Source organism: Rhamphochromis longiceps, linkage group LG3, assembly GCF_057381845.1.
Source record: "Rhamphochromis longiceps isolate RC_006_pf linkage group LG3, R_longiceps_female_GT1.1, whole genome shotgun sequence".
In the NCBI taxonomy this organism is placed as follows: domain Eukaryota; kingdom Metazoa; phylum Chordata; class Actinopteri; order Cichliformes; family Cichlidae; genus Rhamphochromis; species Rhamphochromis longiceps.
The window spans coordinates 26,273,646-26,292,392 of NC_140559.1; the positions used below are offsets into that span (position 1 = coordinate 26,273,646).

At 37.2% G+C, this 18,747-nt stretch overlaps 1 protein-coding gene across 1 annotated transcript in view; it reads left to right on the top strand.

Moving 5' to 3' along the window:
* Window positions 1-803: 803 nt before the first annotated feature.
* LOC146673690 (butyrophilin subfamily 3 member A2-like) overlaps window positions 804-18,747 on the top strand; it is a 348,925-nt gene continuing 330,981 nt past the window's right edge. Inside the window, exons 1-5 of the mRNA XM_085391381.1 lie at window positions 804-882; window positions 1,097-1,438; window positions 2,206-2,484; window positions 2,573-2,692; window positions 3,739-4,176. Coding sequence (XP_085247507.1) covers window positions 804-882; window positions 1,097-1,438; window positions 2,206-2,484; window positions 2,573-2,692; window positions 3,739-4,172 — 1,254 coding nt within the window. The 3' untranslated portion in view covers window positions 4,173-4,176. The remainder of the gene's footprint in view (window positions 883-1,096; window positions 1,439-2,205; window positions 2,485-2,572; window positions 2,693-3,738; window positions 4,177-18,747) is intronic.

The window sequence follows — 18,747 nt, forward strand, 5'->3', positions numbered from 1 at the left end:
CGTACGTTCTTTTAGAGCAGAGCTACAGATTAAAAATGCCCAAGGCGAAGCGGTCAAAGTCTGGCTGTACTTCACAGCAAAATATGCAAACTCAGCAGCCTGCAACAAGTGCTCGGGTCAAGGGCAGATGCTGATGGCTCAACAATCCAGTGAAGGATGACACAGGTCCGCCATCATAAATAGTGCTCCAAATCAGCTGGGATTGGCTGCAGGTGTGACGGTGAGCACAGATGCGTGGGCCAGGGACAGGAGCCCATAATGAGCACCGCCCTGGCAGAGGAGAGAGAGAGCACAAAGGAAAAAAACAAACAAAACACAGAGTCAGCCGGTGAGGAACGGGGACCATCACAAAGAAACAGTGATAATTTTCCAGTTTGTCTTTTAACTGAATATCCATATTTCCTGCAATGCAATTGATCTGTCTTGTAACTGTTTGTCTGAAGAGGAGTACATTTTAAATGATTACCTTTTAAGAATTTTATTTTAAAATAATGGAATTTTTTAAGGGCATTTTAGCATGAGAATGGCTTAGTGCAGGGGTGTCGAACTCCAGGCCTTGAGAGCTGGTCTCCTGCAGGTTTTAGATATCACCCTGGGTCAACACACTCGACTCAAATGATTAGTTCATTACCAGGCCCCTGGAGAAGTTCAAGACATGTTGAGGAGGTAATTTAACCATTTAAATAAGCTGTGTTGGATCAATGACACATCTAAAACCTGCACGACACCAGCTCACCAGGGCTGGAGTGTGTGTGTTGTTTTTGCAGATTTGATATATGCCCCTTTTTTTGCAGACATCTAGAATGAGTCGTATGAAGGATAGACATCGCTTGGTTTTGCAACATGTTGTGATCCTCATTTTTTTAACACAATCTTGTGGTGGTAAGTTGCACACCAACATTTAGAAAATCCACAGTTTAAAGTACTTACCTTTAGTTTTTAACAGAACATGAAAACAAACACTGTAACAACAACAGTTTATGTTGATTTAGTTAAATAAATCAGTTACATATCTTACTCAGCCTGATCTTGGAAACTCATGAAGTCTCCAGAATTACAAAACTGCAGAATTTGTTTGTGTGCCTAAATTTATTAGGTCAACATCAGATGATTGGTCCAACTCAGCCAGTAGTGGCCATGATTGGTGATGACATCATTTTGCCGTGCCACCTGGAACCTGCTGTGGATGCTGTTGACCTGACTGTGGATTGGTCCAGAAAGGACCTCAAACCTAGATCTGTCTATGTGAGGCGAGAGGGTGTGGAGCTTCTGACTGAGCAGAATCCTTTGTACACAGGAAGAACATCACTCTCTGTCAACAAACTGCAGTGTGGAGACGTTTCATTGAAACTCTCCACAGTGCAACTCTCTGATGCAGGAACATACAAATGCCTTGTACCTAAATTTAATGCAGAAACTGTGGTGACGCTTGCTGTAGGTAAGTTTCATTTAATTTAGATTAATTTCTTCACTTTGCAATTTAGATGTGAAGAAAGACTTTAAGCAACATAGATATTGAAGGTCAAAGGGCACTCAGAATGACAAGTAGGATAAAGGAACACTTGTGTCAGCTCCAGTAGAAAGTGGATCACAGACATGTGAGTTGAGAATAGAAGTGCATTTATTTTGGGTAACCAAACCAGCTCTGATTTGGGCTAAAAAAATGCTTCTTGAACATATATTTGGACTGAGCATACCGACACAAACTGACAAGAGGGAATCCCTACTGAATCATTGGCAATCTAGTATTCTGGCCATAGGGGTACACAACCTGACCAGTGTAGCACATGGAACAGCTGGACAAATAAGAGAGGTGCATAACAAAAACCAACAGTATTTATAATTGGAGGGGATTTGTGCACCCACTAAATGGGCATTTAGCCAACCGAGGGGGAGTTGGCCCCATGATAAAAACACTACAGCCAAGGAGGCCCTTTTAACGACCAAGAGGGACCAGAGGAACGTTGATTTGACAAAGGAAATACTTGGATAGGTACAGGGTAATTTCAGCCTATATACAGGAATTTTGACAAGAGCAAATGGAATAAATAAGAATATTCGAATTTTGTCCTGCCAGATTGGCAATGTTGATTTCACATATCATTGGGCCAATCTATAAGTCTCTTAGGACAAGAACAATGTGAGTTAAGATTGATCAGAGATAAATTTGGGCGAACAGTAACTATTTAATTCTTTTCTTTGCAGGTTCAGTTTCCTCACCAGTCATAGAACTCACCAATGTCAAAAATAAAATGGTGTTAGAGTGTAAATCTAATGGCTGGTATCCAGAGCCTCAGATGTTGTGGGTGTACAGTGAGGGAAAACCCATTTCTGTTGAACCTACAAAGAATGTCAGAGGTTCTGATGGCCTCTATACTGTCAGCAGTAAAGTGACTGTGGAGAAAGGACAGAGCTACAGCTTCACCTGCAAAGTTCAACAGAAGAATATCAGTCAAATCAAAGAGACACACATCCATGTTTCAGGTAGAAATGCTTTTTTCTTATAACACTCACATTAATTTTCAGTTACAGAAAGTAGAATCTAGAACATTTTGTCTCCTTGTATTTACAGGTGATCTCTTCATGGTCCAGTCTAATACTGCTGTTCACATTACCATCAACTTGGCTGTCTGTTTAATAAGCATCTGCACAGTAATATTCCTAATATGGAAATGTGGACAAAATAAAACCAGTAAGTTCAAACTTCATGGTACTTTTTACCCCAACCTCAAATTATCATCAGACCTTTTTAATGTCTTGTTTTAGTGTAACTGCCTTTAAAATAAAGGGCTACATAGTACAAATGTGCTTCAGATAAAAATGACACAAACACATAAACAGTAATGTTAAAGGCACCCTAGGGAAAACAGTGGATGGAGATTGCAGCATGACCAAAATTATTACAGCAATGATCTTGTAATCTCATTGCCTTTATAATTGTTGCTTTGAAGATGCAGTTAATGTAATTGCTGCAGGGCAGCGGTTTACCAGCAAAATTGAAGGCTCTCAACAACTTTACTTTTATAAAAGAATATAACCAGCGACCTGCTGAATGTGTAAAAATTTTCCTCTATTGTGACTGAGACATTTGGGGGGGGGATAGGTAAAGATATTTGAGGAAATCACCCACTGTAAAATTATTGTTATAGCAACAATAATAATAAAAAAAAAACTTTTTGTGCTTCATCCTGATTGTATGTATTGCCATCAAAATATCATGTTCGCACTCATTTACTTCTATAAACAACAAAGTGAAAGGAAATTAAAATGTGAAAAATATGTATAAATATGTATGAATAGATATGTGATTTTGAATAAAATTGGCAGGACATATCTCATATGTAATAGTAATGCTTCAAACTATCTATTTTTATTTACATTTTAATACTGGTATAGTAATTTAGAACTGCCAGCACATGTGTAATACATAGAAATTACCAAAATTTTATCCCTATGATCTACATACTTGTAGATAAATACAGTTAAATACAGGGTATTTATATTAACCCTTATATTGATATGTATGTGGATATACATTCTAATCAAGATTGTTTCATGTTTTTATTCATTTTTTTAATTTAAATTAGTATTATATTATACAGTAATTAATAGTCTTGAAGAGTTTAAATATTTTGGTTTGTTTGTTTTGTTTTGTTTTAAGAAGCATCCAAGTATGTGTTTTAGCTCTCAGCGATATTAGGTTTAAACATTTTTTTTCCTGCAATTTTATTCTAACAGAAAACAAAAGCCTTGAAGATGAGTTTCAGAACAATGAGGAAGACTTAGAACATGTCCAACAAACCATTAAAAAACTCAAGGAGCAGAAGACATCTCTGAAGAACCAGAGAGAAAAACTCATCACACTGATTCAGGAGGACAAGACAGAGAAGAAAGAAATCATGAATATGTTGGAGACTTTTGTCTTAGGCAAACAAAGGCAAAAGCTTACAAATAAAGAAAAGGACCTGGAAAAGAGAATGGAAGTTCATGATGAACTGTTAAAGATGACAGAAAAGCTAATGGAGGAAACAGAGAACATTATAATCCAGATGACAGAAAGAAAGGGAAAGTTAGAAAAAGACAAGGAACAAATTATTAAACACTTGAGAGAGAAACAAAGAAATGAAAAAGATTTTGAAGAAACTGTCAGAGAAACAAGCGAGCAACAATGAACCGGTGTGTAAGAACCCAGGATGAGTTTTTCTTTAATATGTCAATGCTAAAATCACACATACAAACTGTCATGTTGTGTTCAGTTTATGTTCCCAGTGTCTTCAGTAGTGAACCTAACCCTATTTTTTTTCTTTTTTCCTCAGCAAGCAACAGAGTAACACGATAAATAAAACGTGGATTTTGCATTGCTGTCATTTTGCGATGCGATACCTGATATGTCTTTATTTATTTGCTTTAAATTTATATTATATACACTTAAACAAGACATTTTGACTGTATTTTATCATAGGAGATGTTGTTATGATAAAATGTATCAATATTTTTTAATCTTTTTAATCTTCTGTCTGTGTGAAAGTAAGAATTACACTGTGAGAGAAAGAAGAAAATATGCTGTATGTATTGTATTGTTGTGAGATCTGTGGTAGAAAGAGACTAAAGTCCCCCCCCAGTCATCTCTAGATCAGAGGTGAGAGAGATTAAAAGATTAAAGAGATTAAAGGGTCTTAATATTCAGACTTATGTGAGTAAGGCCACACACAAGGTCACACTAATACGTTTTCGTTTGAAAACGCATCTTTTTCTCTCCGTTTTGGCCTTCAGTCCACACTGAGACGGCGTTTTCAGTCAAGGAAAATGGAGCGTTTTGAAGATGTTCTTCAAAGCGGATACATTTAAAAATGTTGTTTTCGCATCGCAGTGTGGACAGCGTACCTGGAGCCTTTTTGAAAACCATGACGCATTTTAGTCATGTGATGCAGTCATGTGACCAATTAAACTAAGACAGCGGAGGGCAGTTGTTACAGCAGTTGTTTTGTTTGCTCTCAATTTTGACAGCTCTATTAAAGATTAATATCAGTTTGTACATGCTCCAGATAGCTTTTCTTCAAATTCTTTAATTCCCACTCGCTTTTGCAACTTTGTACTTTTGTGTTACTCGCAGCAACAACTCCACCTAATTGTTAGTCCATTTAAAAAACTTGGTGCTTTTCCTCAACATTTTGCCGCAACGTTTTTGGACGTTTCAATGTGCACTCACAACTCTGTGAAAACGACTGAAAATGGTAGTGTGGACGCGGAGCGTTTTAAGATGAAAACGCCATTTTCAAATTTATCCGGACTAGTGTAGACTAAAAGCCTAAAAGTCATCAAAGTTCTAAAACGGAGCTTTCCCTCTATTTCCTCATAATAAAGCTTTTTTAATTTTAATCAAAGATGAATCAAAATATAAGTTTGATCAATATTAGATCACTATTTCAATGAGAAACAAAGTTTGATTAATGGAAATAACTGTTTTAATGTCTGAGTTTTGTGGTGGTGTGTAAGTGCTCATGAGCAACTTCAACCTTTACAGTTTTGTGTCTAATTCCTCACCAAGAGTCTGACCTTGGTGTGTGTGTGGGTGTGTGGTGCAGGATGGGGGGGTGAAAGTGACAGCCTGGGGCCACTAATTTAAGAAAATATCTGACTACAAAATGTATGATTTAATAAAAGAAGTTTAATAAAATAAGTCATTTTTAAAAAGTGAATTAACAGAGTTTAAAGATGTGAAAGTATTCCTCTGTGTTTGAATTATGTTACAATAAATTTTCATGTGAAAATGTGCTAAAGAATGTTAAGAAAAACAAAGGAAATGTAATGAATTGATTTTAAAGTTTAAAAGTACAAACTTTGTGTTAAATCATATTATAATTCAGAGAGACAGAGAGTGACAGATAAGGTGGACATAGGGTGATAAAATATCAACCACTTGATTGGATGTCCAAAATGTGAAGATGTGACGCCCAGTATGAGAAAGGGGAGAAAGGGTGAGCAGGTAAAAAATGGGGTATAAACAATGTTCCCTCTAATTTTTCACGTGTCTGAGCGAACACACAAACTCCCTGAGCGATCCCTTGGACCACTGTGAGCGACATCAGACGTGTGCACTGTGGTCATGCCAGCATTGAATCCATCCAAGTTACATGGTTTATTAAGATAATCAAATCACAGCATTTACATTTATGTTAGACTACTTTTGATTAACTGCTTTAGCCCCACTTACAATGAAAATGTAAAACAAAAATGTAGTCATTGACCTGTGTAGTATGTTAACACTATTGGAAGTAAAAATAACTTGAACTCAAATTTTGAAAACACAACTTTCTTCTTTTTTCTTTCTTTTTTTTTTATAAAGCTCTGACTTGTATTATGAGTATGAGTCTGTGGTCTGGGAGAGAGTCCTGTAACTCTGTCTGCAAAATACAGTATATAATGACCAATGTTGGGCAATTAATTATATAGTTACTTCTTCAAAAAAGTAACTGAGTTTGGCAAACAACAAAGTTTTTTGAAGCTATTTTTTTTTAATGCAGCCAAGGTGTTTTTTTTAAATAAACATTTCAAACTATTTACAGAACAATCAGGTGTAATGCATTAAATTTGATGCCATACAAATCCTTTGTGCCACTCCAAAAATAATTTCTGTCCACATAAAGGAGAACATCACAAGCCTGATACCTGCAGGCCTGACAACAGGAGATGTATCACTCCTGTAAAACCTGTAACATTCAGCAGTCGCCTCATTTTTCTGACACACACAACAAAACTATTGACTACACTACACACTAACTACATAAGATTTGCGCAATGTTGCAAATCTCTCACATCTCACATCTCAAAACACTGCCGTCACTCCTAAAACTTCCCCCCGTTTCTTAACAACTAGATGCCATGTTGCCATATCATTTTTTGATTGGTCGACATGGTACTTTTTTCGACCAATAGGGAAGGGTGGGGGTGTTTTTGGTTTTGTTTTTGCTCACAGGCGGAAAGCTCTTTCGAGCGTTTTTTCTTATAGACCGTTTCTTCCCGTAGTAAATATAAACAACGACAGTATTCAGGAAGAAAACCAAACATTGCAGATATTTTTATCATAACTCTGGTTTTACGTGGCCTATCAACACAATTTAAAAACTGGTATAAAGTCCACACTTTCTCCATCAGTTGTTCCGTCTGTCCTGCTCACATCTCCAATGGTTGTACACGTTGTCATTAATGTGGCTTCACTCCACATCAGCCACGCCACTTTGCTAGCTAAAACACCGGTGTCGGCACATAAGGACGCTGTCATAGCCTGTCAACAACGTTGATTAGCTGCGTATATACGAATGTGAATCGCATTATTGGCTGGACTATGGGATAAGGTGGCATCGTTCTAATCCCATACGGAGCAGCCACTGACTAACACTGCAAAACAGAATTGTTGAAGTTTTAATTTCAATTCAGGTTAGATTTTTTTGTGCGCAACGCAAGTTTTCTGTGCGCAGAGACCGTGCCAGCAGTGCGCAATTGCGCACGTGCGCAGCTTAGAGGGAACATTGGGTATAAAAGAGATTTTGGGTTCTTCCCCTTTGTCTTCTGTGAGATGAGCAGTTCAGAAGACTCGAGGTGAAAAGAGGGGAAAATTCTAGCAGGGACACTAAAAGGGGTAGTGGAAGTCCAAACTTTGAACCTGTGAATTGATTGTGGAATTTATATCTCTAATAAAATATTCTGCAATTAAAGTCTAAATTGTGGACATTTTAACTTTAAACAGTAAAGATAATGGTCTGAGTATTACTCTTTATTAGTGCAAATAGCTCTTACATGTTACCCTGCCAATCAAAACAGTAGTTGGTGATGACATGGCATTTTTTTTTCGAATCTGCCATCAGTGTTGTTTCTAAGGCTGAGAAGTGGACCAGATCTAAGCACAAATAGCACAAGATGATAGAAATTACTTTTGAATGTGTTGGATGCATTTTGTATAACAGTCTGGATAAAACAATATTCAATACACTGTTGCTGTCTTTGTTCACCATGATTAATTATCCCAAAAGGTTGATTCTGTTCAATGAGGAAACTTATGACACTCACCAACTTTTTGATCATGTGAACACAGCAGGATCATGAGTCATCACTGAAGAAATCAAAAACAGCTACAACTTACAAAAATTCCTACAGCTGCTAACAAATGTATTATAAAATCTCGTAATTGGTACAAAAATTTGTTGAGAAAAATTAACTATTAAGTCTTTGGAATTTAATAATTGCTGTTATTGAATTGTGACTATAATGATTAATAAATAAGCTGAAGCTTATTTTTCATGTGGAAATAGACACTTACACAGTCTGATGCACGGAGCTGTGACATCCATGATGCTGTGTGGACAACTGACAGTGAGCATGGGATGTTCTACTGTGTGGTTTCTTTCTGCAGCGAAAGCGATGCTAAACAAAAACAGTTTTCAAAGAAGCTGCGTTGCATTCAAGTTACCCACAGTGTTTCAGATCACTATCTAAGAGAAGAAGGGAAAAAAAGCTTCAATTTTCCCACAGTGAAGGACTCCCACTAGATGCAGAAGAATAATCACCATCACCATGATGCAAGAGAAAATATGGTTTAAGAAGGAAACTCATTGACTCTGTGTAAAAAAAAGAAAAAGAAAAATGGAATCAAGGTAGCAACAAGAGAAAATTGAAGGGAGCAGTGGGCATCTTTGACATTAATCTCAATGCCATCATTAAAATGCTTTTTAACCCTCTGGGATCCAGGGTATAATTGACCGTTTTTGACTACTTTTGATTTTACCTCCATATTTCACCTTTAAAAACTTGGAGTTATTTTTTCATTTTGGCATACTATATTAGAACAAATTGATCTAAGTTCATACAAAAAAATTAAAATCAGAGTGGAAAAAAGTTTTACAATAAAATTCAATAAATAAAATAAATAGAATACTTGAAGCCTTCAGTTAATCCAAAATGCTGCAGCAAGAGTCCTGACAGGGACTAGAAAGCATATTTCTCCTGTTTTGGCTTCCCTTCATTGGCTTCCTGTTAAATCCAGAATCGAATTCAAAATCCTGCTCCTCACATACAAGGTCTTAAATAATCAGGCCCCATCTTATCTTAATGACCTTGTAGTACCATATCACCCTATTAGAGCACTTTGCTCTCGCACTGCAGGCCTACTTGTTGTTCCTAGAGTATTTAAAAGTAGAATTGGAGGCAGAGCCTTAAGTTTTCAGGCCCCTCTTCTGTGGAACCAGCTTCCAGTTTGGATTCGGGAGACAGACACTATCTCTACTTTTAAGATTAGGCTTGTAGTTGCCCTGATGCTTATCTAGAGCATAAATTATCTAGAGCAAAAAGAAGAACAATAAGTACTGGAAGTTATGGTATGGCCCCAACAGAGCTCTGATCTCAACATCATCAAGTGTGTCTGGGATTACATGAAGACACCGAAGGATGTGAGAAAGCACACATCCACAGAAGATCTGTCGTAAGTTCTCCAAGATGTTTGGAACAACCTACCAGTCAAGTTCCTTCAAAGACTGGGTGCAAGTGTGCCTAGAAGAATAGATGCTGTTTTGAAGGCAAAGGGTGGTCACACCAAATATTCATTTGTTTTAGATTTATCTTTTGTTCATTCACTGCATTTTGTTGATTGATGAAAATAAACAATTAACACTTCCAGTTTTGAAAGCATTCTTTGTTTACGGCATTTTTTTCTCACCTGTCTTAAACTTTTGCACAGTACTGTAAATTTAAATAATATACTGATAATGAAATGATTTTTAACTGGCATCATGGAGATGCTGCACATCTCAGCTAAACCTAATGAACCTAATCAACATAGTCAAACATACAAACAAACTTGTTGCTATAACTTTTTGCTATATTACAAAATCTGAATGTGAACAGAAATATATAGGAGCTACACCCTATTAATTATGCAAAAGGTTAATTATGCATGAACAATTAATGCCCAATTTCATTTTGTCATGTATGTGTTCTTACAGTTCAGCTAAAATTCCCTAAAGGACCTTGTTCTGTCCTCACTAAGTGTTGTCCTCGTGAACATAGACTCAGCTATACAGACAGCTAAACACTCTCCTCATCAAAATCAAAGGAACAGGCCGATGTGTTGAGTTGGATGATTTAATAAGGAAAAAGTGTGAAACTGTTGACAAAACCAGAAATAAACCAATAAAAATGTTGCATCAATATAAAATATAACAAACACATAATCAAAAATATAAGAACACTATATTTATCTGCTTAGTGAGTGCCCGAATAAAACATCAAATGAAATCACGCTCATGATCAAAATGTTAAAGAAACCTCATGGCATATGAGCTAGCTTAAACTTACTAGCTTAGGTTATACATGCATTCAAATTAAATACAAACTACAAACTATATCACGCCTTCACAACAAATAATAATGCACACAAGTCGTCTCAGTGATAACAAACAATATTACTTACAGATGATGCCGTTTATCAACTTGTGAAGGCATGGATGGCAACAGATTAACAGAAGTGAAATTGCCTCTGGCTAGATCTTGCAGAGTAAAAAATACACAATAACAACCACTAGAGGGCAAACTGCTGCAGAACAGAAAATACCTAATGCCAGCATAGACCTAAAAGAACTACAACCTGTCTTGATTATCTCTAGCTGGTGATTATGATACAATTGTGTACCATTCTGTTAATGATGAAGTAAAAGTTCAGTCATATTAGTTTTCAAACTTATGAATACTACAGAGATTAACTGAATGATTACTGCCTGCTAGACCTAACATGAACATACACTTTAACTTTAAAGCATCCTGCCGACTACAATTGGACAACAATGAATTGTACGTACGTACACACAAAGCACATACAAGAATTGTACAAACAATAAAGGTGATTTGTGCTGTCATTTGCATGGCCAGCAACCGTTATTCTGTAAGGGAAATGAAACATTTGGAAGGCAAATAATTTCGTCCATTTTCCCCAATTCAAATAAGAATGAAAGCAATGTGCTTAACAATAACTTCAATCCACAATCTTTATCAAAAGGTTGAGATAACTATAAGAGCTGAGGATGTCTATGATTTCACATCTAGTAAAATAACAAGTGATGGACCCAACATGTATCTTATAATCTCTTTCTTTTGTGAGCAGCTGTTGAAATAGAGCTTCAAAATTTAGGTTCGTCTTCTCCAAGACTCTGTTTTACATGGAAGTTACTCTGCTGCACTTTTCAGTGGTCCATAACTCTCAAATGTTGGATTAAAAAAACACTGAAAGTAGCACTGCTACATCAAACTTAATTAGTGTGCACAAATGCAGAACAACCTTTTGTGTTCTGTGTGTCTTTTAGAAAAGGAAACGTAAAAATTTTATGATCATGTATGATCCATTTGGTGTTTTTCATTTTTCTGTTAATAGGACAGCATCAGCTCTAGGCTTTATTTTAAGACTAGTGATGTCTCTAAATGAAGCCAAACAGCCTCCCTTATTTCCAAATTCAATGGTGATAGTCTACATACAATATCTATACAATTTGTAAATCTTCTATAAACTCTTGAATACTCTTGATGATGAATAACTCAATAACACAAAAAAGGAACAAGTCATGGGGTTTGATTATATCGTGTGACTGTTAATCAACAATGTTTTGTCAGATAAGTTTACAAACCACCAGTTTAGACTTATCGTCTACTTCTGGATCTTAAGTGTGGTTCGAGTCTTGACTTAGCCCTGTCTTATAGTAGTAATAAAACTGAAACATTTCCAAACATTTTAGCATATTATATAAATCATTTACATCTCTCTGTTGTACTCAAATTCAACATGAGAGTTTTCCTGCTCTATGCAGAAACAGAAGAGGTAACACCAAACAATTTGGAAAGTTAAACCAGATCATGTACATCAATGCTGAGCACAGGGTAGTGCTGCTCACTAGACGTGACATGTTGAGAGCATTAAATAAAAGCACCCCAACAACCCACAGCCACACAGCACAGGTTATAGCCATGATGGTGTAGAAAGCTCTCAGCTTTGATTGGTCAACCATCTCCTTTTCCCTACCTCCTTCCCCTGGCCTTGGGCGAATCAACACACACAGAACAGAGAGGCTGCAGAAAGTTATGATTATTATGGAGAGAGCCAAAACAAAGAACAATGGGGCAGGTTTGTAGTTAGAGGGTAATAAAACTTTAACACCTGACAGTCCTAAACTCAGCAGCCAAACACAGCCAATGCTGATGTTTCTGATCCTGACCCCACGGGCATTCCTTAGACTCATGTAGGTGATGGGATGAACAACAGCCAGATAACGTTCTACACAGGTCAGGAGGTGGAAAAGTATTTCTCCATAATAAGCAATGCTACAGGCATATGATCCTACAGTCTCACTCACTAAGTGATTAGTGTATGCACCACAAAACATGATCAAACATGCTAAGACCCAGATCAGCTCCATAGCAGCCATGTGGTAGGTGAAGATGTCAGAGTGGCTTGCTGTTTTAAAGGAGCGCTGCTGCCGCCATCTTTGGTGACCAATATAAAAGATGATGACAGAGAGAGTGAGAAGGAGGATGATTCTCACTGTATAGAAGGGAACCATTTGGGATGAATTTGCATTTGTGGAACAGAAATAGTCCAGAAAATTGGTGGAAGTGGTGTTAAGTGACATATCTGCTGTAGGTCTGATGGAAAAAAAAAAAAAAAAAAACAATTATAGGGACAAACAGGGGAGGGATCGACAGTTCACAATTAAAATGCATCTTATCAAGAAAATGTACTCCTAGACAGTCATAGATCAGTTACTATATCTTTGGGAGCAAAAGTGTGAGTAATAAACTGCTTCCTGAAATATTTTTAAAAGGAATTTTACAGGACATATAATCTTAAATGTTAACTGACTTTTTAATACAAAACCAAAATGAAAAGAATTATTGACACTGGAAAAAATCTACCAACAAAGTTTGTGATAAAAACATAGAACTGATCATTATCATTGTTATCTACAATATCATTAAGTTGTTGGTTTGTTCACACTGAATAAAATTTAAATAGTCAGAGCCAGTATCTATGTTATTACAGAAGAGTGACTCTCTATATGAATATATGTTCAAACATAAAATATACTGTCTCTCTTATGATAGCATATACTTATGCAATCATAGTCAGTGTTCTTAGATTCACCTAATCAAGTCTGATTTAATCACGGAAAACCAACACAAAAACATTTGTGCAGTGGATACCATTTTTTTTTTTTTACATGTTAGGGGTGTATAGGCAACATAGATTCATGTATGGACAAGTGTCTATTGTCTGCCTTTAGAAGGAATGAGTTAATTGCATAGCCCCTAATATTCAATTTATAATTAGTTTTAAAAAGATAAATAACAGCTTAAATAACCAAATAAGGCTTTTTAAATGAAGTTCTCACTATAATAAAAGACATTAAAAAGCACCTTTTTGGCTGAATTGTTTCCTCTGGCTCGCGTCTCCAAACTGATTGATTGCTCTTTAGACTAAATGTGCAGCGATGCTTCTGGGTATTCACACTGGGTAGTTCACACAGCAGCAGAGTGATAGGAGCTTTTTGCATGACTCAGTAGGTGGCACTTAATGCAAATCAAGCAGCAAATTATACTCTAGCCTTTGGAACACAGAGTCATATCACAGGGTACATGTGTATTATCAAACCATATTAAAACAGAATTCTTATTTTTACTAAAACTAAACTAACTAACTAACTCAACCTAAAACTAACAAAGAATTTGTGTAAAGAATGCAACTGGTTTAGACTCAGTTTTTTATATGTGACAGGTAACATGCAGTTTGGGCTGTCAACAATGTGGAAAGAGTAGTGTTAGAGTTTTTTAATGTCTACGTTTCCTTCACTCCATTACATGTGACCATATTCAAATAGCCTGTGATCAAAAGCAGGTGTTCATTCAAATTAAGCAGTGTCAGGCAGCCTCTGTAGCAGCAGCTAAGTACTAATCCTTTCCTATTAAAAAAAGGAAAGGAAGAAAAATAACAACAGCATGCTTTTTTAACTAAAGTCATATCCCTTTTACTTTCCATAAATACAAAGACAAAAAAATAAAATAAAAACACAGGTAGGAGATGTTTAAGCAGAAGTCAGCTGCACGATCACATCACTGTGTTAGAGAATGATGGACCTTTGGAGCTGACACATATAGTTAATCTCACAATTGTGGGGAGGAATAAAAGGGTCAGGGTAAGTTAAATCATTTGGACATTCAATTGCAAGAATCATTAATTACATCAACAGGTACCATTTGAATACTGCGGTCAAATGTACTAGTCCATCCATCCATTCGCTTCCGCTTATCCTTTTCAGGGTCGCGGGGGGCGCTGGAGCCTATCCCAGCTGTCATAGGGCGAGAGGCGGGGTACACCCTGGACAGGTCGCCAGTCTGTCGCAGGGCCAACACACAGGGACAGACAACCATTCGCACTCACATTCACACCTAGTAGTAATTTGGATTATCCAATTAACCTATCCCCACAAGCTGCATGTCTTTAGACGGTGGGAGGAAGCCGGAGTACCCGGAGGGAACCCACGCAAACACGGGGAGAACATGCAAACTCCACACAGAAAGACCCCGGCCTGATGGTGGAATTGAACTCGGGACTTCTTGCTGTGCGGCAACAGTGCTAACCACCGTGCTGCCTGGGGACTCGTCGGGGATGCAAAGCTATATGTGGAAGGAAACTGTGACCTAGGACAAGCTGATGGCATAAGATGTAAGTACAACTCCTCCGGTTTCATATGCAAAAAAAAATTATTGCGCTAGCTTACGTGGTTGCAGTGCTACCGGGATTTAAAAGTAGTTGCGCAAAACGGAGCGTGCCCGCTCCGACCGGTTTTAAAGGGTTAATGACTTTTTTTCTAAAAAAAGCAACCAGCAAGTAAGTAAGTACAATTTTATTTATATAGCATCCTTCTAGATAAAATATTGCAAAGTGCTTCACATAGAGATAACAAAGTATAAAACAAAAACAGACGAAAGTTAATAAAAATGCAATTCTAAAAACTGCATTTTTGTTTTTAGTTGTCTTTTAAAAGAAACTACTGAGTCCACAGATCTTAAGCTCAGTGGGAGAGAGTTCCACAGTCTAGGACCCTTAGTTCTCAGCCTTGTAAGCTGAATAACAAGAAGGCCCTGATCACATGACCTCAGGGACTTGCTAGGGACGTAGGGCTGTAAAGGTTTAATGATATAGGCTGGTGCTTGTCCATGAAGAGCTGGAAAGGTCAGAACCAAAATCTTAAAATGGACTGTGAATTCAATGGGCAGCTAATGCAGCTGTATTAGCAACAGTGTCACATGTGAGTACTTTGAGTATTTGGTCAGAAGTCTTGCTACTGTGTTTTAAACAATCTGCAAACGCTCCAGGGAGTTTTTGCTTAGACATGTAAACAGTGAATTACAATAGTCCAATCATGATGAAATGAATGCATGTATAACAATCTCTATTTCAGTGTGTGACACAACGGGGCTTAATTTAGAAATGTTTCTTAATTGATAAAAGCAGGACCGAACCAGAGATTTGACGTGAACATCCAGGGTAAGAGCAGAATTAAAGGTTACCCCTAGGTTCCATGAACACCCAAAGTGAGAGCCGGGTCAAAAATTAACCCTAGATTCCTGATAGACGATTTCACAAATGTTGAAAGGGGACCAAGAGCATTCCTTATCTTAGGTACATGCCTGTCAGGAGCACATAAGAGAACTTCAGTTTTTCCTTTATTAAATTGGAGGAATTTTCAGCCATCAAAAACTAAAAGAAGATGCACATTCTCTGTCATATAGGCCAGCATGAATAACCTTCACCTTATTGGGAGCCGTGGGGTTTTCTTTTCTTCTTTCTCTCACCCTCTCTCTCGCACTTTTTTCGGCTTCACTCCGCACGTGAGCCTTGTGCTTTGTGCTGGGAAGAATGCGGAGGGGCGGTAGTTACACTCGCTGTAGCACAGGAACAGAGCGGGAGGAAAAGAGAGAGAGAGAGCCAGGGACAACAACGTCACATTAGAAAGGTATAGTAATCATCCACAACTATTTGCAGTTGCGGGTGATAAAGGATTCAAAAAGTTTATTCATGCAGGCCCATATGACAGAGAATATGCATCTTCTTTTTGTTTTCATATTTTAATTTATATTTAATTGTGTTGTGGTTTGAAGTCTTTTGTGTTGTTTCACTTTAAATATGTTTAAAAGGAAAAAGCTGAAAATTTAAATAGTTAAAAGTTGAAATGTGAATAGTTGGTTTTTGTATTATATGATTTATTTATTACATTTTATGTGGCCTGAATAAATAAAAGTATATTTACGGTGACCCCTAGAGACAAAGCACGTACAAACTCCAAAACACGTTTCGGAGTTTGTACGTGCTTTGTCTCTAGGGGCCACCATATATATTTATATATAAACATATTGTGGCGTGTTGGGGGAGCAGCTAGTTCTCTCCCATCATGCCTTGGGACACATGCTACTGTTTAGATGTTGTTTTATTGTTTATGGTTACGCTACTTTTAACTGTTATCTTGACTGTTATGTTTGTACTGCGGTTCAAAGTCACTTACAGTTATTGTTTTATAGAATGAATGCAGTACCATAAGTGAGTTCTGTTATGCTGTTAATGAGGCTCGAAGCACAGTGTAGCATCAGCAAGTGTCTTTAATAAAGAGCTCCCCCTATCAGCTTGGGGTCAAACAACAAGCTCCAACTTTCTGTAGTGCTTCTTTGCTAAGATTTCTTTGTCACAATATATAAATAAAACCATGTTTTTTTTTGTTTTTTAACATATATTAGTAAGTCTTTTTGCAACAAAACAACCTGAAGAGCCGGTTGGGAGCCAAAAGAGCCGGTTCTCTAAAAAGAGTTGGAAATCCCATCACTAGTAACTACTGCCCCTCCCCCCTCTGTCCAGCGCAAGCACAAGGCTCACGTGCGGAGTGAAGCAGAAAAAAAATGCGAGAGAAAGAGGGTGAGAGAAAGAAAAATAAAAAGCACGACTCCCAGAGCCATTTTTGGGAGTATTTCGAGGTGTTATACATTAACACAACCGTTATATCCCACATTGTAATAATATGCATGCATTAAGTCCATAGTAATTACATAAATTGCAAAAAAGTGCAATAAACTACAAAAAGAATGAAAATGATTTTTGTTTTGTTTTTTACACATATTTCTAGTTAGAGAAATTTTGGAGGTATATCCCTTAAAACTGTAAATGCAAAAAAGTTGCACAAAATAGTTTCCAACCACAGGAAATTTATTTTGAGTGTCTTCATAGTTTTATTTTTGAAATACACCAATTTTTATGTACTGCAGGAAAAAAATATTTTAATGCAAATTTGCAAAGAAAAAAAGAAGAAGAAAGAAATAGCATGTGGATCAAAATAAACTATTTCCAACAGTTTAATTTGAGTTCTTAACATCACAGGAACTATACAGAAAGGCATAAACTCAAACATAAATTTAAAAAAAACACCTATCTTTGTAAATGCTCTATAGGAAAAAACTACATTTTCTGAGAAAATGACGTCACTACAGGTAAATAATTATCTGTAAAGTTTGGGATCCAAAAGCACTATAGCCTGCCTGAAAAAGCCCTAGCTTTTGAAAATATGCTAATGGTAAAGTGAAAGCTGTCATAATTCAGGCTTGTAAGTTTCCAAGCTCATGAATGATTACTACCTGGCAGGCAATATGTTTGTACACAGTCATGTGACATGTGTACTTCTGAAAGACAAATCATTTATTTTGTTTTGCATGCAGGGCAGCTGGGATATGCAGCAGCCCAGCCGTGACCCTGACAATAATAAGCGGGAAATAATGGATGGATGGAGGATAGTATTAGCTCTGAAACCCTTAATAATCATCTTTGTAAACTTTGAATCTCAAGGACTAAAAGAAAAATAGTATTCTGGCGCTAGATCAAATTAGATCCAAATATTTTAGCATACTTTTTGTTTCTAGATCATGTAACTCTATATTCTCTTGTGTACTCAAATTCAATCCTTGTCTTCACTTGTTGGTATTACAGCAACAGGAGAGTTTTCCTGCCCTGTGAAGATATAACAGAGGTAACACCAAACAGCTGGGCAAGTTAAACCAGACCATATACACCAACATTGAACACTTGCTAGTGCTGCTCAGCAGAAGTGACTCCTTGAGAACATTTGATACAAGAAAGCCAACAACCCATAGCCACACAGCGCAGGTTATAGCCGTGATGGTGTAGAAAGCTCTCAGCTTTGATTGGTCAACCATCTCCCTTTTCCCACCTCCTTCCCCTGGCCCTGGGCGAATCAGAACAAAGAGTACAGAGAGGCTGCAGAAAGACATGACTATTATGGAGGGAGCCAAAATGCCGAACAGTAGGACAGTTTTGTAATTAGGAGGTAATAAAACTTTAACACATGTCATTCCTAAGCTCAGCAGCCAAACACAACCAATGCTGATGTTTCTGATCCTGACCCCACGGGCATTTCTTAAACTCATGTAGGTGATGGGGTGAATGACAGCCAGGTAACGCTCTACACAGGTCAGGATGTGGAAAAATATCTCTCCATAATAAGTAATGCGAGAAGCATGTGATCCTACAGTCTCACTCATTAAGTGATTAGTGTATGTGCCATAATAGATGAGGAAGCACCCCAAGACCCAGATTAGCTCCATGGCAGCCACGTGGTAGGTGAAAATGTCAGAGTGGCTTGCTGTCTTAAAAGT